This window comes from Notechis scutatus, chromosome 3 (genome assembly GCF_049901735.1).
Source record: "Notechis scutatus isolate UNSWTSFEM ecotype Mainland chromosome 3, rNotScu1.2, whole genome shotgun sequence".
Classification (NCBI taxonomy): domain Eukaryota; kingdom Metazoa; phylum Chordata; class Lepidosauria; order Squamata; family Elapidae; genus Notechis; species Notechis scutatus.
Window position 1 is genome coordinate 113,351,885 of NC_142011.1, and position 13,151 is coordinate 113,365,035.

Below are 13,151 nucleotides of genomic sequence, written 5' to 3' on the forward strand. Positions count from 1 at the left end.
AATTCTGCTTTTTTACTTTTCCACAAAAGACGCAGAGTGTATTCAGGGCATCAATATCAGGTTCAGAGTATATTTCCAAAGAGAATGAATGCAGGTCATCAGAATTTTGCTTGTTTGTGTATGTAATTAAATGCATTTTTACCTGTTTCAGCCTCCAGCATTACTACGTTCACTGGAGAGGCCAATGTCTGTCCACGCTGCTCCAAGAAAGTCTATTTTGGTGAGTTTTGTGAAGATCTGTTTGCATTGGACCTGAACTATCTTTATCTCACAAGTACAATGGATCTCACAATTCCGTGAAAGAAATACACTTTATCTGGAAATGGTAGCTTTTTTAAAATGGAGTTAATCTAATTTTATTGTGAAAATACAAAGTATTTTTTTATATGTACATCTGAGAAATTTAAGGATCATTACTGCTCTCTGAGATGTATCATAGCAATACAACATTCCAGCCACATTCACATAGTTACTTGTCCTAATGCCATCCCACCCCAGCCTGTCTCAGATCTGGTATAAAATCATGCTGTTCTAAATCATGCTTGCCCCCAAACACACTCCTACTGGACACCAGAATGGGTTAAGCTGTCGTGCTATCCAAACACAAACAGTTCTAAAAGTTATGATTTGTGGTTTCCTTTGCCATATGAATAGCTTTCTGCAATCAGCATGCAGATGGCTGTGGTTATTCCATACTGTCAAAATTGACTCACAAGTCTGCTTGCAACTTGAAAAGATGTGTCTGTTTAGGTATGATTGGATTGTGTGGGAAGCTGAAAGAAAAGAATTTTACGTGAGTAGTTTGCAGCCTGAGAAACTTGCAATCCCAAGGTCAGATGCTGAAGATCTTTGAAAGGTGCAGACCATTTTCCCAAAATAAAATGCTTAACCTGGATTGATGGACAGTGGGGAACCCGGGGAAGGAAAGGTTTTTTTTAACGATGCTACGTTTCATGCCAAAACCTTAGAACTGGCTTTGTTTTTTCTGTGCTTATATTGATCTGTCAGTAAAGTTTTATTCTTGGTAACAAAAAGATATCCCAGGAATTTCTTTTGTTGTACATGTCAATGGGGCAGTTGACATTTAGGCCCCCACAACAGAGGCTTTAGCCACACACATAAAATTTATACAAAACAAACAACACATCTCAATAAGGACAGTGATTCATTCAGGGTTTGTTGGGGTATTTTCTATGAAAGGTCTTGAGGAGTTTAGATGCCCAGCATGTTTAGCACCCACCTATTCAGACTGTTCATGGGGGAAATGTTTCCAGGCAATGAGGTATTGGACCCTCCCTCTATGTTTCCTGGAATCCAGAATTTCTTTAATTTCAAAATGGTGCTCTCCTTTGATTAAAGTCTCAGGTGCTGGGAATACAAAGTTTCAGGTTTCAATAAGCTGCAGTGAAATAGAGGGTGAATACATTTAAGATTCTTAGGCAACTCCAGTTGTATAATAACTGGGTTAATTACTTCAACAATTGGGAATGGGCCCATATATTTAGGAACCAGTTTCTTTGATTGTTGGGTGAACTGTAAGTACTTCATAAAGAGATAAACTATATCACCTGAGAGGTAAACTATATCACTTACTTTAAAATCTTTTGGCTTCACATATTTTTTGTCAGCTTGTTCCTTATCTGCCTGACATGCCTCTTGCAGTGCCTTATGGACTACTGGCCAAGTGTTCTGCAGTTGTGCTATCTATTCTGCTAAGGAGGGTACATGTGGTTTCTCTTGAGGCAGCTCTGGCATAGCTACAAAGTCTTGGCCAGGGGCCACCTTAAATGGGATGAATCCTGTGCTACTGTGCACATAATTATTATATGCTATCTCTACAAGGCAAAAGTTAGTTCTCTCACATGCCTCATTAGTTTGGGTGTGATGGGAGAAGCTTAAGCCCTGGGCAGTTCCTAACAGCTTCAAAAATTCCAGCCACAACTGCTATGTAAATTGCACTCCTCTATCTGAAATAATGTGTGCAGGCACACCGTGCAACCTATACACATGTTGTACGAAAAGTTCAGCTAGCATCTTTCCGGAAGGAGTCTTGGGGCAGGGAACAAAGTGCACTTGTTTTGAAAAAAGATCAGTAATAACCCAAATAATAGTGTTCCCCCCACTTTCAGGCAATTCCACAATAAAGTCTGTAGATATTTCTCTCCACGGTGCCTGGGGGCTGGCCACAGTCTGTAAAAGCCCTTCCCCGGTGGCCTCTTCATCACTGCACAAATTGGACAGCTGGCCACATAGCTTTCAGTGTCTTTCTTCAAGGAGGGCCACAAAAACTGCCTCTTAACCAAATGCAGGATTTTTACAAATCCAAAATGTCCTGCTGACTTAGAATCACCTTTTGAAATGGTGCTGCTCAAGCTTGAAGGCACATACAATTTGGCTCCGACCCAAGCCATCCATCGTGCATGGTGCCGTCATTTTTATGAGATAGTATGCCGTTCATCAACCTTTAGTGCTTCTTTAAGTTTCTCACACAGTTCATTTGGAAACTGAGGCTCCTTCTTCTCCTGAACTCTAGTGATTACTGGGTCTGCTAGCTGCTTCAAGGTGAAAACAGGTCGGACCACTTCGGCTTTAATACTGTTGTATTGGGGCAACCTAGACAAAGCATCCCCCATAAATTTTCCCTCCTGGTATATAATGCAGGGTGAAATTGAACTGATTAAAATATTGAGTCCAATGGATTTGTTTAGGGAATAACTTGTACTGAATTTTCAGGGCTTGTAGATTTTTATGGTCAGTCCATAAAAATCAAATGGGGTCTTTGCCCCTTCCAGGAAATGCTGCCAAGTAAGTAGAGCCCAATGCACTGCATATGCCTCCTTCCCCCATATCAGCCACCTCTGTTCAGTCTCAGTAAATTTATTAGAGGTGTATGTGCATGGCTGTAGCAACCCCTGGACATTCTTTTGCAATAACACCGCCCCCATGGCTACATCACTTTGCATTGGCCTGAATTACAAATGGAGTGGCTGAGTTGGGGTGCTTCAGTCATTTGAGGTTTTTGAACACTGCTTGGCACTCCATGGTCCACTTAAGTGGCTGGTTTGACTTCAACTTCCCCTCACCCTAAAAATTGGTGATTGGTAATGTGATCTTTGCAAATGAAGGGATGAACTGCCGATAGAAATGGGCAAAACCCAGGAAACTGCAATTGCCTCCTAGTACAGGGAGGGGCCCACTCTAATACTGCCTTCACTTTTGCTGGGTCCATTTCCACTCCTTCATTTGATATGTGATAACCCAGTTAATCGATCTTATCTTGGTGAAATTCACACTTGGAAACTTTGCGTGCAGTTCAGCAGCTTGGAGCTTTTTAAGGACCACTCGTACCAATTTCACATGTTCCTCCATAATTTCAGTATATATTAAAATGTCATCAAATACCTTCTACAGATAATCATGTAGCACTTCATTGATCAGTTGCATGAACATTGCAGAGGCCCCCTGTAGACCGAAAGGGAGCACCCAGAATTGGAAACATCCCAGAGCAGTTTTCCATTCATTGCCCTCCTTGATCTGAATCTGGTAGTAAGCTTCCCACAAGTCTAACTTAGTGAAGATCTTTCCTTTGGCTAAATGTGCCAACATGCCCTTCATCAGGGGCAGTGGGTAGACATTTTCTATGCATACTGTGTTAAGCTCTCTATAAACAACACATAGACAAAGAGTTCCTATCTTCTCCCAGAACAATACCAGGGCCGCTAATATCGTGGCCTTGCTGGTTGAATAAACCCACATTTTAAGTTCTTGTCTATGAAGGTGCAAAGCTCTCCTAGCTCATCGAGTAAAGTTTAGGCTTCGGGAGTTTAGCCCCAGGAAGGATTTGATACTGCAGTCTGTGGGGCAATGGGGCTGTCAGCGTTCCAGAAAAACAAACTGAAACACCAAAACTCTGAGACAGGCATTTTCTCAAAGTTCCATTTTATTAGAGTTGTCATAGTGGCACATCTGGGAAAACCTGAATCTGATAGTTCTGGGTTTTCCCTCAATAATTGAAAATCAAAAACCCATCCCCTGCACCCCTCAGTCCATCACATGGCCCAATCACCATCCATCCCAACTTGAGACATTCCTCCAACCACTCCTCAACCAGATAACATGACCTTGACTGCAAAGAAGAATGCTATTATGTCTAACTACATCCACTCTATGAAATCCCCCCTCCCAGTTTCCCAGGCACAGGAATGTGGCAGTGTGGAAACTTCTGGTGCTAACATGGCTTCCAAGCAGGGGTGGGATTCAAATTTCTTAACAACCAGTTCTATGGGCGTCGCCTAATTTGTAGGTGTGGCTTGGTGGTCTTGTGACTGGCTGTCCATGGCTTGCTTGACTGGGCATGGCTTGGTGGTCATGTGACTGGCTGGGCATGGCTTGTATGTAAATATTATAAATATTTATGTAAATAATTGATTTTTTTTTAATTAAAAAGAGCAACTTTACCCAAAAGCAGGCAGGCAGATTGAGTTGCTCACAGAATCACAGATTTACTTAGAGATCTATCTTTCTGCCATCGGCTACCTGAGTCTGTCACATAAAATTTGCTTGCAAGCAAACTCAGGTTCAGTTCTGCTTTTAGATTAGCTAGAAAGCAAGAAATGCAATGATTTCCTGCTTTCTACCTAATCTAAATCTCCCGGCACACCAGAATAGCTGATGGTTGGGGGGGGGGGAAAGGAAAAATAGCAATTTAGCAGGCAAGTTTGATGGCATGCATGCCACGTAAGGAGTGAGTGGGTGGGGCGGGGCCAGCCAGTGGCACGATTTGCCGGTTCACTGGCAGGTAGAATCCCACCCCTGGTGAAAGTGCATTTTGCACATGAGTGTGCTGCCCGGACAGCTGACAAGCGCTGTGCGCGGGTACTCAGTGTTTCAAATGCCTCTTCTTTCCTGCTTTTTCAACCTCAGCTGTGCCACGCAAAGCAGCTGAGGTTGAAAAAGCAGGAAATAAAGGACAGCCAAGAGCCCGGGCGAGCTGGTGGGCCAAACAGAGCAGCAGACACCGAACTGGTTTGGAGCATCGCCGCCACATTTGGAGCTGCCACCGCCGCATTTGGAGCTGCTGCTGCGTTTGGACCTGCCGCTACCACGTTTGGACCTGCCGTCACGTTTGGAGCTGTCACCACCACGTTTGGAGCATCGCTGCTGCATTTGGAGCTGCCACCGCCGCGTTTGGAGCATCACTGTTGCATTTGGAGCTGCCACCGCTGCGTTTGGCACTCCAAATGCGGCGGTGGCAGCTCCAAACATGGCAGCAATGCTCCAAACGCGGTGGCGATGCTCCAAACGGAAGAGGATGCTCCAAGAGGAAGCAGCGGTGGGCGCCACGCCGAGGCTGACGTGCTGCCGCTGCCCGCCCGCTGACCCGGCCTGCAGGCAGCACCATACCCGGGTCTGCAGCAAAGGTACTTGGTGGGAGTAGGGAGCTCTCTGTGCTCCACCATGATTAGCCATTAGGAGTGGTGGTGGCGCGTGGCTGCCCGCGGGGTGCTCCTAACGGCAAGGCCCTCCTGCCTTCCCCCCCATTTCACATGTTTTAAAATAGGTCTAAATTTGGGGGGAGGGGCTTAATTTCATTTTATACCTAAAAAATATACTGGGCCTTTCTATTGGGGGGGCATATTGTTGGAGAAACACGGTATATACAAAGCTGTGTAGTGTGTGCCACCATGAAGAAAAGAACAGGAAAACCACCTGGGTTACTACAACCAGTCACTATGCCAACCAGACCATGGGAAGAGATCGCCATGAATTTTATAGTTGACCTCCCCAAAAGCCATGGCAATACAGTCATTTGAACCGCTATAGACTTGTTTTCCAAACAAGCCCGTTTTGTTGCCTGTCCCGATTTGCCGTCCACCAGGAAACTAGCCAAACTGTTCGTTCAGCACACATACTGTCTGCATGGTATACCACAAAGAATCATGTTGGATTGTGGCGTCCAGTGTATGGCTAAGTACTGGCGCCAATTTCCCACCATGGTCGGGTCCTCGCAAGATCTGAGTTTGGCATTTCACCTGGTTACCAATGGAGCAGCCGAATGGACCAATGCCACGGTGGGGCAGTATTTGCAGTGTTATATTTGGTATCAACAAGCAGATTGGGCAGATTTATTACCCTACGCTGAGGTGGCTTACAACAATGCTGTACACACTATTCCCCACTTAAGATAGTGCATGGCCAAAACTTTGTCCCAATACCAGAGTGCCCTCAGGAATTGCCAAAGGGGGTGGGGTTACAAAAATGGATAAATAATATGCAACAGGTGTGGGGAATGGTTAAACAGGCAACAGCCTGTATAAACAACAGGCTGATAAGAAACAAGCCCCACGGGGGCAGAGCCAGCTGTCAGGAAGAAGGGACGTGCAAGCAGAGAGCTCTGCGAAATGCAGACCCTTATCCCCATTCTGCAGGACTCTACGGAGTCTAAAGGAAGCTCAGAGGGCTTCCAAAGGAGAGGGGTCTCTGAAGACAAGCTACAGACAGCGGTCAGTGGTGGAAATCGGGGTAAACCAGGCACGAGTGAACGGTGGAGTGGATGACCAACAATGGCCGCCCATGAGCGCTGACAGCCGGTCATACAAGCGGTGACTTAGCGGAACAAAGGTACAGTTAAACTAACAAAAGCAACAACCTGAAAGCGAATCAGAAATTAAGAGGAGGAGCAATACAATAATAGTGAAAAAGAGCTTGGCAATCGGAGTTGGCTCTAGTTGAGGAGGTGACAGAGCGGTGAGATTCATGGTGAGCGGAACCATCAGAAGATTACTGTAAAGCCAAATGAGAGATGGGGGTGAAGAAAAAACTGGCTGCTTAAACTTTAACTTTGGTTCTGGTATCAGAACACACGATTGGGAGAAAATAATCTTTGGGATATAATATTGATAGTGGAGTCTTTTTTCCTTATTTTGGATGGACGTTGTGAAAGAAGATCGATTCGGACACCTAAACTAGAAAGGTGACCAGTGGAAGCAGTGATCGTTAACGGTGGACTGGAAGTTTACTTTTGCTTACTTTTCCTGGTTGGACCCTAGATTGAGATTTTGGAGGGACTTAAAAAGAAAAGAGGAAAAAAATTTCCCTAAGAAAATGGACACAAACTGGAGAGTGACACAGCGAATCTAAAGAAGACAGAGAGGCACTGTATCGGGAAAGAGACACCTACTGGTAATGCGGGGGGAGGAAAAAAGGAAAAAAGGGGACTGGATGGAAGATACATAACAATTCTTTGCAAAAAAGTTAAAGAGGAGAGATCAGTGGCTGTTACTGGATCTTTTTTCTCTCTCTGTTTTTGTTACAGTGTGAAGATATGTTAGAAAAGGACTCAGAGTGATAAACCTTATTGGTGCCTTCCTTAATAATCATTTAATTGAAATTGAAGCATTTAGTTATCCTCCTTTTTTCTCTCCCCTTCTTTTAGATATCCTCCTTTTTTTCCTTTCCCTTTCTTTTCCTACTTCTCCTCCCTGTTTTTGTCTTCTTTTTCTTTTCTTTGATGACAATATATTGATATACCTTAAAAAAAAAGATTAAGCAGTTTAAGCGATTTGAAAAACTGATATACTTAAATATTTGTTAATAGACTTTCTAATATGGGTTTAATATTAATACAAAGTATTATTGTTACAAAGTATATAGAATTTTTGAAAGTAATTATTTAATAGATTTATAATATTGATTAATTAAGATATTATAGCGTAATACTATAATATCTTAATCAATATTATAAATCTATTTAATATATTATACATCTGTTAATATAAACATATTATAGATTTAAAGAAAACTGAGTAGAGAGATCTGATATTTTAAGGTTGTTACAGAATATTATAGAAATTGATTACTGGAGGATGATAACAGGAGAATTATATTGATACTGTGCTATTAAGGGGAAAGAAATAAGAGGGAGAGAGGGGGGAGAGGAAGTGTGGGGGAGGTGGAGGGATTGGGGAAGAGGGAGAAAAAGTAGGAGTGGTGGATTAAAAATAACATAGAGACAAGATTGTTTAATATGTTAAGCACCTCAAACGTATCTAGCATTGGTACAGTTAGGAAAATACCCACACAAATGATGACTAAAACAGCTATGGCAAGCCCTTCCACACAGAGGGCTATTGATGAAATGCTTCCAAAAGAAAGATCAAACTCTATAAAAGACCTAGAAAGTTTAATGATGAATATGCAAGAGATGGTGCTTAAACATCATGTGGATATGAAGAATGAGATGGGGACAGTGAGATCAGAATTAAAGGAAAAGATACAAAAGATAGATGAAAAATTTGAAGCTTTTAACAAGAGGTCAGGAAAAATCAAGAAAAAATTGTAGAAATTGAGACAAAGATGGGTAAAGAGGAAAAAAGGGTAGATGACTTAACAGATAAACTAGAAAAATCTAATAAGGAATTAGAGACAACAGTAATCTTTTTGGAAGTAGAAAAGGCAGCCCATTACCTAAGATTTCAAAATGTGAAGAAGGAAAAAGGAGAAAATTTATTCGAGGTTATGGCTGACATACTAGCAAATATATTAGGGATGAATAAGAAAGAGATATTTACAGAGATAGACGACCTCTATAGAGTTCAAACAAATTATGCAAGGAGGTTTAACCTCCCAAGAGAAGTCCATATTAGACTAGTCAAAAAATCCATGCGAGATGAAATTTTACACAAGACGAGATGAACCACTTGAATATGTGGGTTAACAACTGTCTTAAAGCAAATTCTAAAGAGGGTAAGAGATCTAAGGAGGCCATACCATTTTCTAACATCAAAATTGATAAAATATAATGTAAATTTTAGGTGGTTGGTGCCGGAGGGTATCATGGTAACATGGCAGGAAAAGAGATTTAGGCTGGATACCCTTGAAAAAGCGGAAGACTTCTTTCATCAACAACTCACTAGGGAAGATGAAGTAGAAGAAACAATACAGGAGAGAGATGGATGAGAATGAAAGAAAATAAGTAAATACAGAAGGAGATACAGTAACTAACAAAGAGAGAAGGAATGGAAGAAGTGAATCTACAGAGGAAAATAAAGAACCTAAGCAGATTAGAATTACACGGAGCACTAGACAAAGGAACCAATAAAAATTGGGATAGGTGTGAACTGATATCATTGAACATTAATGGCATAAATTCCCCAGTAAAAAGGAAAAAATAGTTTAAAAGTCTACAGGCATTAAAGGTTGAAATAATAGCACTACAGGAACTACATATCTTAAAAAAAACAAAAATACTTACGAGAAAATAAAAAATTAGGGAAAAAATTTTCTGCTCTTGATATACAAAAGAAAAGAGGGGTAGCACTTTATATAAAGGAATGGATTCCTGCTAAGGAAATTTATAAAGATAATGAGGGTAGGATTCTGATGGTTGAAATTGAATTGGGAAATAGAAAGATTTTATTGGTAGTAATATATGCACCAAATGGCCTGCAGGAATCATTTTTTCAAAAATTATATTATAGACTTAAAGAGTTGCAATATGAAGAATTTTGTATAATGGGAGACTTTAATGCAGTTGTTGATAAATTACTAGATTATAAGGGAAATAACACAAAATTAGAAAAAAAAGAAATTACAAAAAATTTTCTTCAATTTGAAGAAGGATTTCAATATTTGTGATGCATGGAGAGAAAGAAACTTGGGGAAAAAACAATATACATACTATTCTAATCAGCATCAGTCATGGTCAAGACTTGACATGACATGGATGACCAAAAAATTAAATTCGGAATTATTTGAAATTAGTATTGAGACAAATTTCTTGGCAGATCATAGTATGATCAGTTTTAGCTGAAGGGTCAAAAGCAAAGTATAGGATGGACACTTCAAAAGTCGATCCTAAAAGAGAAATTATTTAACATGACACTAAAAAAAGAATTGGAATTTTTCTTTGATGAAAATAAAGAGGAAGATACTTCCCCACAAAATAATTGGGATACGGGTAAAGCATTGATAAGAGGAGTAGCAATAAAATACATAGCAAAAATAAAATAAAGAGAAAAAACAGCAAAGGAAAATACTTGAACAGGAATATAAAGACCTGGAGAAGAAATTACAAGAGACACCACAGAAGAAACAACTTAAGTTACGAATGGAACTATTAAAACATAAAATAAACTTATAGAGAAAGAAGAGTTAGCCCACCAATTAAAAATGGCAAAACAATATCAATTTGAGAATGCAAATAAACCAGGGTGCTGGTTAGCGTATAAATTGAAAAAACAAAAAGAAAAGAGGTGGATTACTAAATTAAGAAATGACCAAGGAGAGATTTGCTACCAAGAGGAAGAAAAAAGAGAGATAATTCTAAAATATTATGAGAAATTATATAGAGAGGAAGAATATCCAGCAGAGGAAAAAATAAAAGGATACCTAAAGAAAACAGGACTTATAAGAATTTCAGATGAAGATAAAAATATCCTGAATCGGGAAATAACAATAGAACAAGTCCACTGGGCAATAAATAAGCAAAAAAATGATAAAGCTCTGGGCCCAGATGGTCTACCAGCGGAAAATTATAAAATGCAACAAGGTACGTTAAGTAGTAAAATGCTGAGAATATTCAACGAAGTCCTAGAAGAAGGTAAAATCCCCAAATCTTGGAAAGAAGCAAGGATAACAATTATACCTAAAGATGGAAGTGATCCTATTTACCCTGGGAACGATAGACTGATATCCCTACTTAATGTTGATTATAAAATTTTTGTGTCAATTATTGCAGAAAGACTCAAAAAATTTTTAAATGAATTCATCTCTACAGATCAAAACGTATTCCTTCTCTATAGACAACTTAAAAATAATATCAGGACAACTCTAGACATTATAGAATATTATGAGGATTATAGTGGGGATCAAGTCGCATTAATGTTTTTAGACGCCAAAAAGGCCTTTGACAATGTTAAATGGAAGTTCATCTTGCAGCAAATTAAATACATGGGCTTAGGACAAAAATTCTTAAATGTAATTTCAGCAGTATATAAAGAACAAGAAAGCCAGAATTCTAGTGAATGGGGGGATAACGGATAAATTTCAAATCCAAAAAGGAACTAGGCAAGGATGCCCATTATCGCCACTTCTTTTCATTATGTCGCTGGAGGTTTTAACAAAAATAATTAGAAAAGATATAGAAATTAAAGGTCTAAAAATAAAAAATGAAGAATTTAAATTACAAGCCGTCGTGGATGATTTACTTTTTATACTAGAGGAACCACAAATTTCGGGACCAAAACTACTAGGCAAATTAGAAGAATTTGGAGAAGTCGTAGGGCTAAAGATTAATAAGGATAAAACAAAAATTATTACTAAAATATGACAAATAAACAGAAAGAATTATTAGAAACAATAATGGGCATCCAAATTGTAGAGGTCAAATACTTGGAAATTATAATTTCGGCAAGATATATAACACTCAGACTATTATGACCCACTAATAAAATGAATAACTAAAGATTTGGAAAAGTAAGACAAATTAAGTCTATCCTTCATGGGAAGGATAGCGGTAATAAAGATGAATATTTTACCCAAATTAGTATTTCTTTTTCAAAATGCCCCTATAAAACTAGGAAAAAAGTGTTTTGATAATTTGAATAGAATTATGACAAATTTTATATGGCAAAAGAAAAAACCAAGAGTTAAATTAAAGTTGTTGCAAGATGCTACTGAAAGAGGAGGATTTGGCCTACCCGACTGGGAGTTGTACTACAGGGCTGCTATATTAACTTGGGTGAAAGATGGATTAATCATAGAAACAAAAGAATATTGTTATTAGAAAGCTACAACTTACAGTCAGGATGGCACGCTTTCCTCTGGCAGGAGAAATTAAAGGGTTATAGTTATGTGCAAAGGCATAAAGTAAAACAGACTCTCTTAAACACATAGTATAAGATAAAAAGGCAAATGTATATAGAAATACCTATTTGGTAGACGAACAGACGAACACAATACAGAAGCCTGATGATGGCAGATGAGATTCTGCCGAAATGTTGCTACAACTTTAAAAGCACAACTATAATGACGTGGGAAAATACCCGAACAAAGCTGAATACTATACATGTAAGTACCTGCGAAAACTTAAGAAAACAAATACCTATTTGGCTATCAACTTTGGAGGCACTGATGCACCCACACCTTTTGCGACAAGGAAAAATCATCACCTATGAAGAGCTATTAAATGAAAAAGGGGAACTACAAACTAGACAAGAGTTGAAGAATCAGGAAATTGAGGTCGAATGGTGAGCCTATTAGCAACTCCAATCAAAATATTTAAAAGATAAGAGAGAATGGGGAATTAGTAGAACTAGGACAAAATTAGATGAAATTTTATTAGGACCTGAACTGAAGATGATAAAAAAATATATATCAAGTTTTATTGGAATTTAAATTGGAAGAAGAAAAAGTAAAAGAAATGATGGTGGTATGGATGAAAAATTTTGGTTATAGCATTAATTTAGATGATTGGCAAAAACTATGGGATAGAAACAAAAAAATGACTTTAGCGATACCCTTCAAAGAAAATTTGTATAAATTATTTTATAGATGGCACATACCACCATCAAGATTGGCAAAAATGAACCCTAAACTTTCCCCCATCTGTTGGAAATGCAATAAAGAAATAGGAACGTATTACCACATGGTGGAGTTGCAAAGAGGCCCAAAAATATTGGCAAAATCTACATAAGTGGATAGAAGAAATGTGTGGAATTAAAGTACAACATAGGCCTGAGTTCTTTCTGCTAGGAATTAACACTGGGAAATACGATAAAGAAAATCTGTATTTAATGATCCATGTAATTACTGCAGCAAGGTTGGCATATGCACAGAATTGGAAAAGTAAAGATATCCCAAATGAATTGGAAATATTGAGGAAAATTACAATGTGTGCAGAAATGGATAAATTAACAAAAGAACTAAAAAATAAGGAAGATTTGGATTATTATAAAACATGGGGTAAATTTTATGGTTGGCTAGAGATGAGGAAGATCCATGAGAATAAGGAATGATTATATTTATATTTAAAGCATGTAGATGGAAATTATATAATACTACTATTGGATTTAACAAAGTAATGACAATGATTGATGTTAGGAAACTACCACATTCAAATTTTTAATGTAAGACTTGTTTGTTTTTGTGTT

At 38.9% G+C, this 13,151-nt stretch overlaps 1 protein-coding gene and 1 long non-coding RNA gene across 8 annotated transcripts in view; one reads left to right on the forward strand and one right to left on the reverse strand.

Annotated features, from left to right (window-relative positions):
- LOC113425066 (cysteine-rich protein 2) overlaps positions 1-13,151 on the forward strand; it is a 216,158-nt gene that overhangs the window by 124,652 nt on the left and 78,355 nt on the right. For all 7 annotated transcript variants that reach the window (XR_015749102.1, XM_087962527.1, XM_026687048.2 and 4 more), the window contains one exon: positions 152-220. Coding sequence is in view for 6 of the 7 variants with exons in the window: in XM_087962527.1 (XP_087818653.1) it covers positions 152-220 (69 nt within the window). In the remaining variant the exon portion in view is untranslated. The remainder of the gene's footprint in view (positions 1-151; positions 221-13,151) is intronic.
- LOC148131353 (uncharacterized) overlaps positions 650-13,151 on the reverse strand; it is a 29,496-nt gene continuing 16,994 nt past the window's right edge. Inside the window, exon 3 of the long non-coding RNA XR_015749104.1 lies at positions 650-1,399. This is a non-coding gene — a long non-coding RNA (uncharacterized LOC148131353). The remainder of the gene's footprint in view (positions 1,400-13,151) is intronic.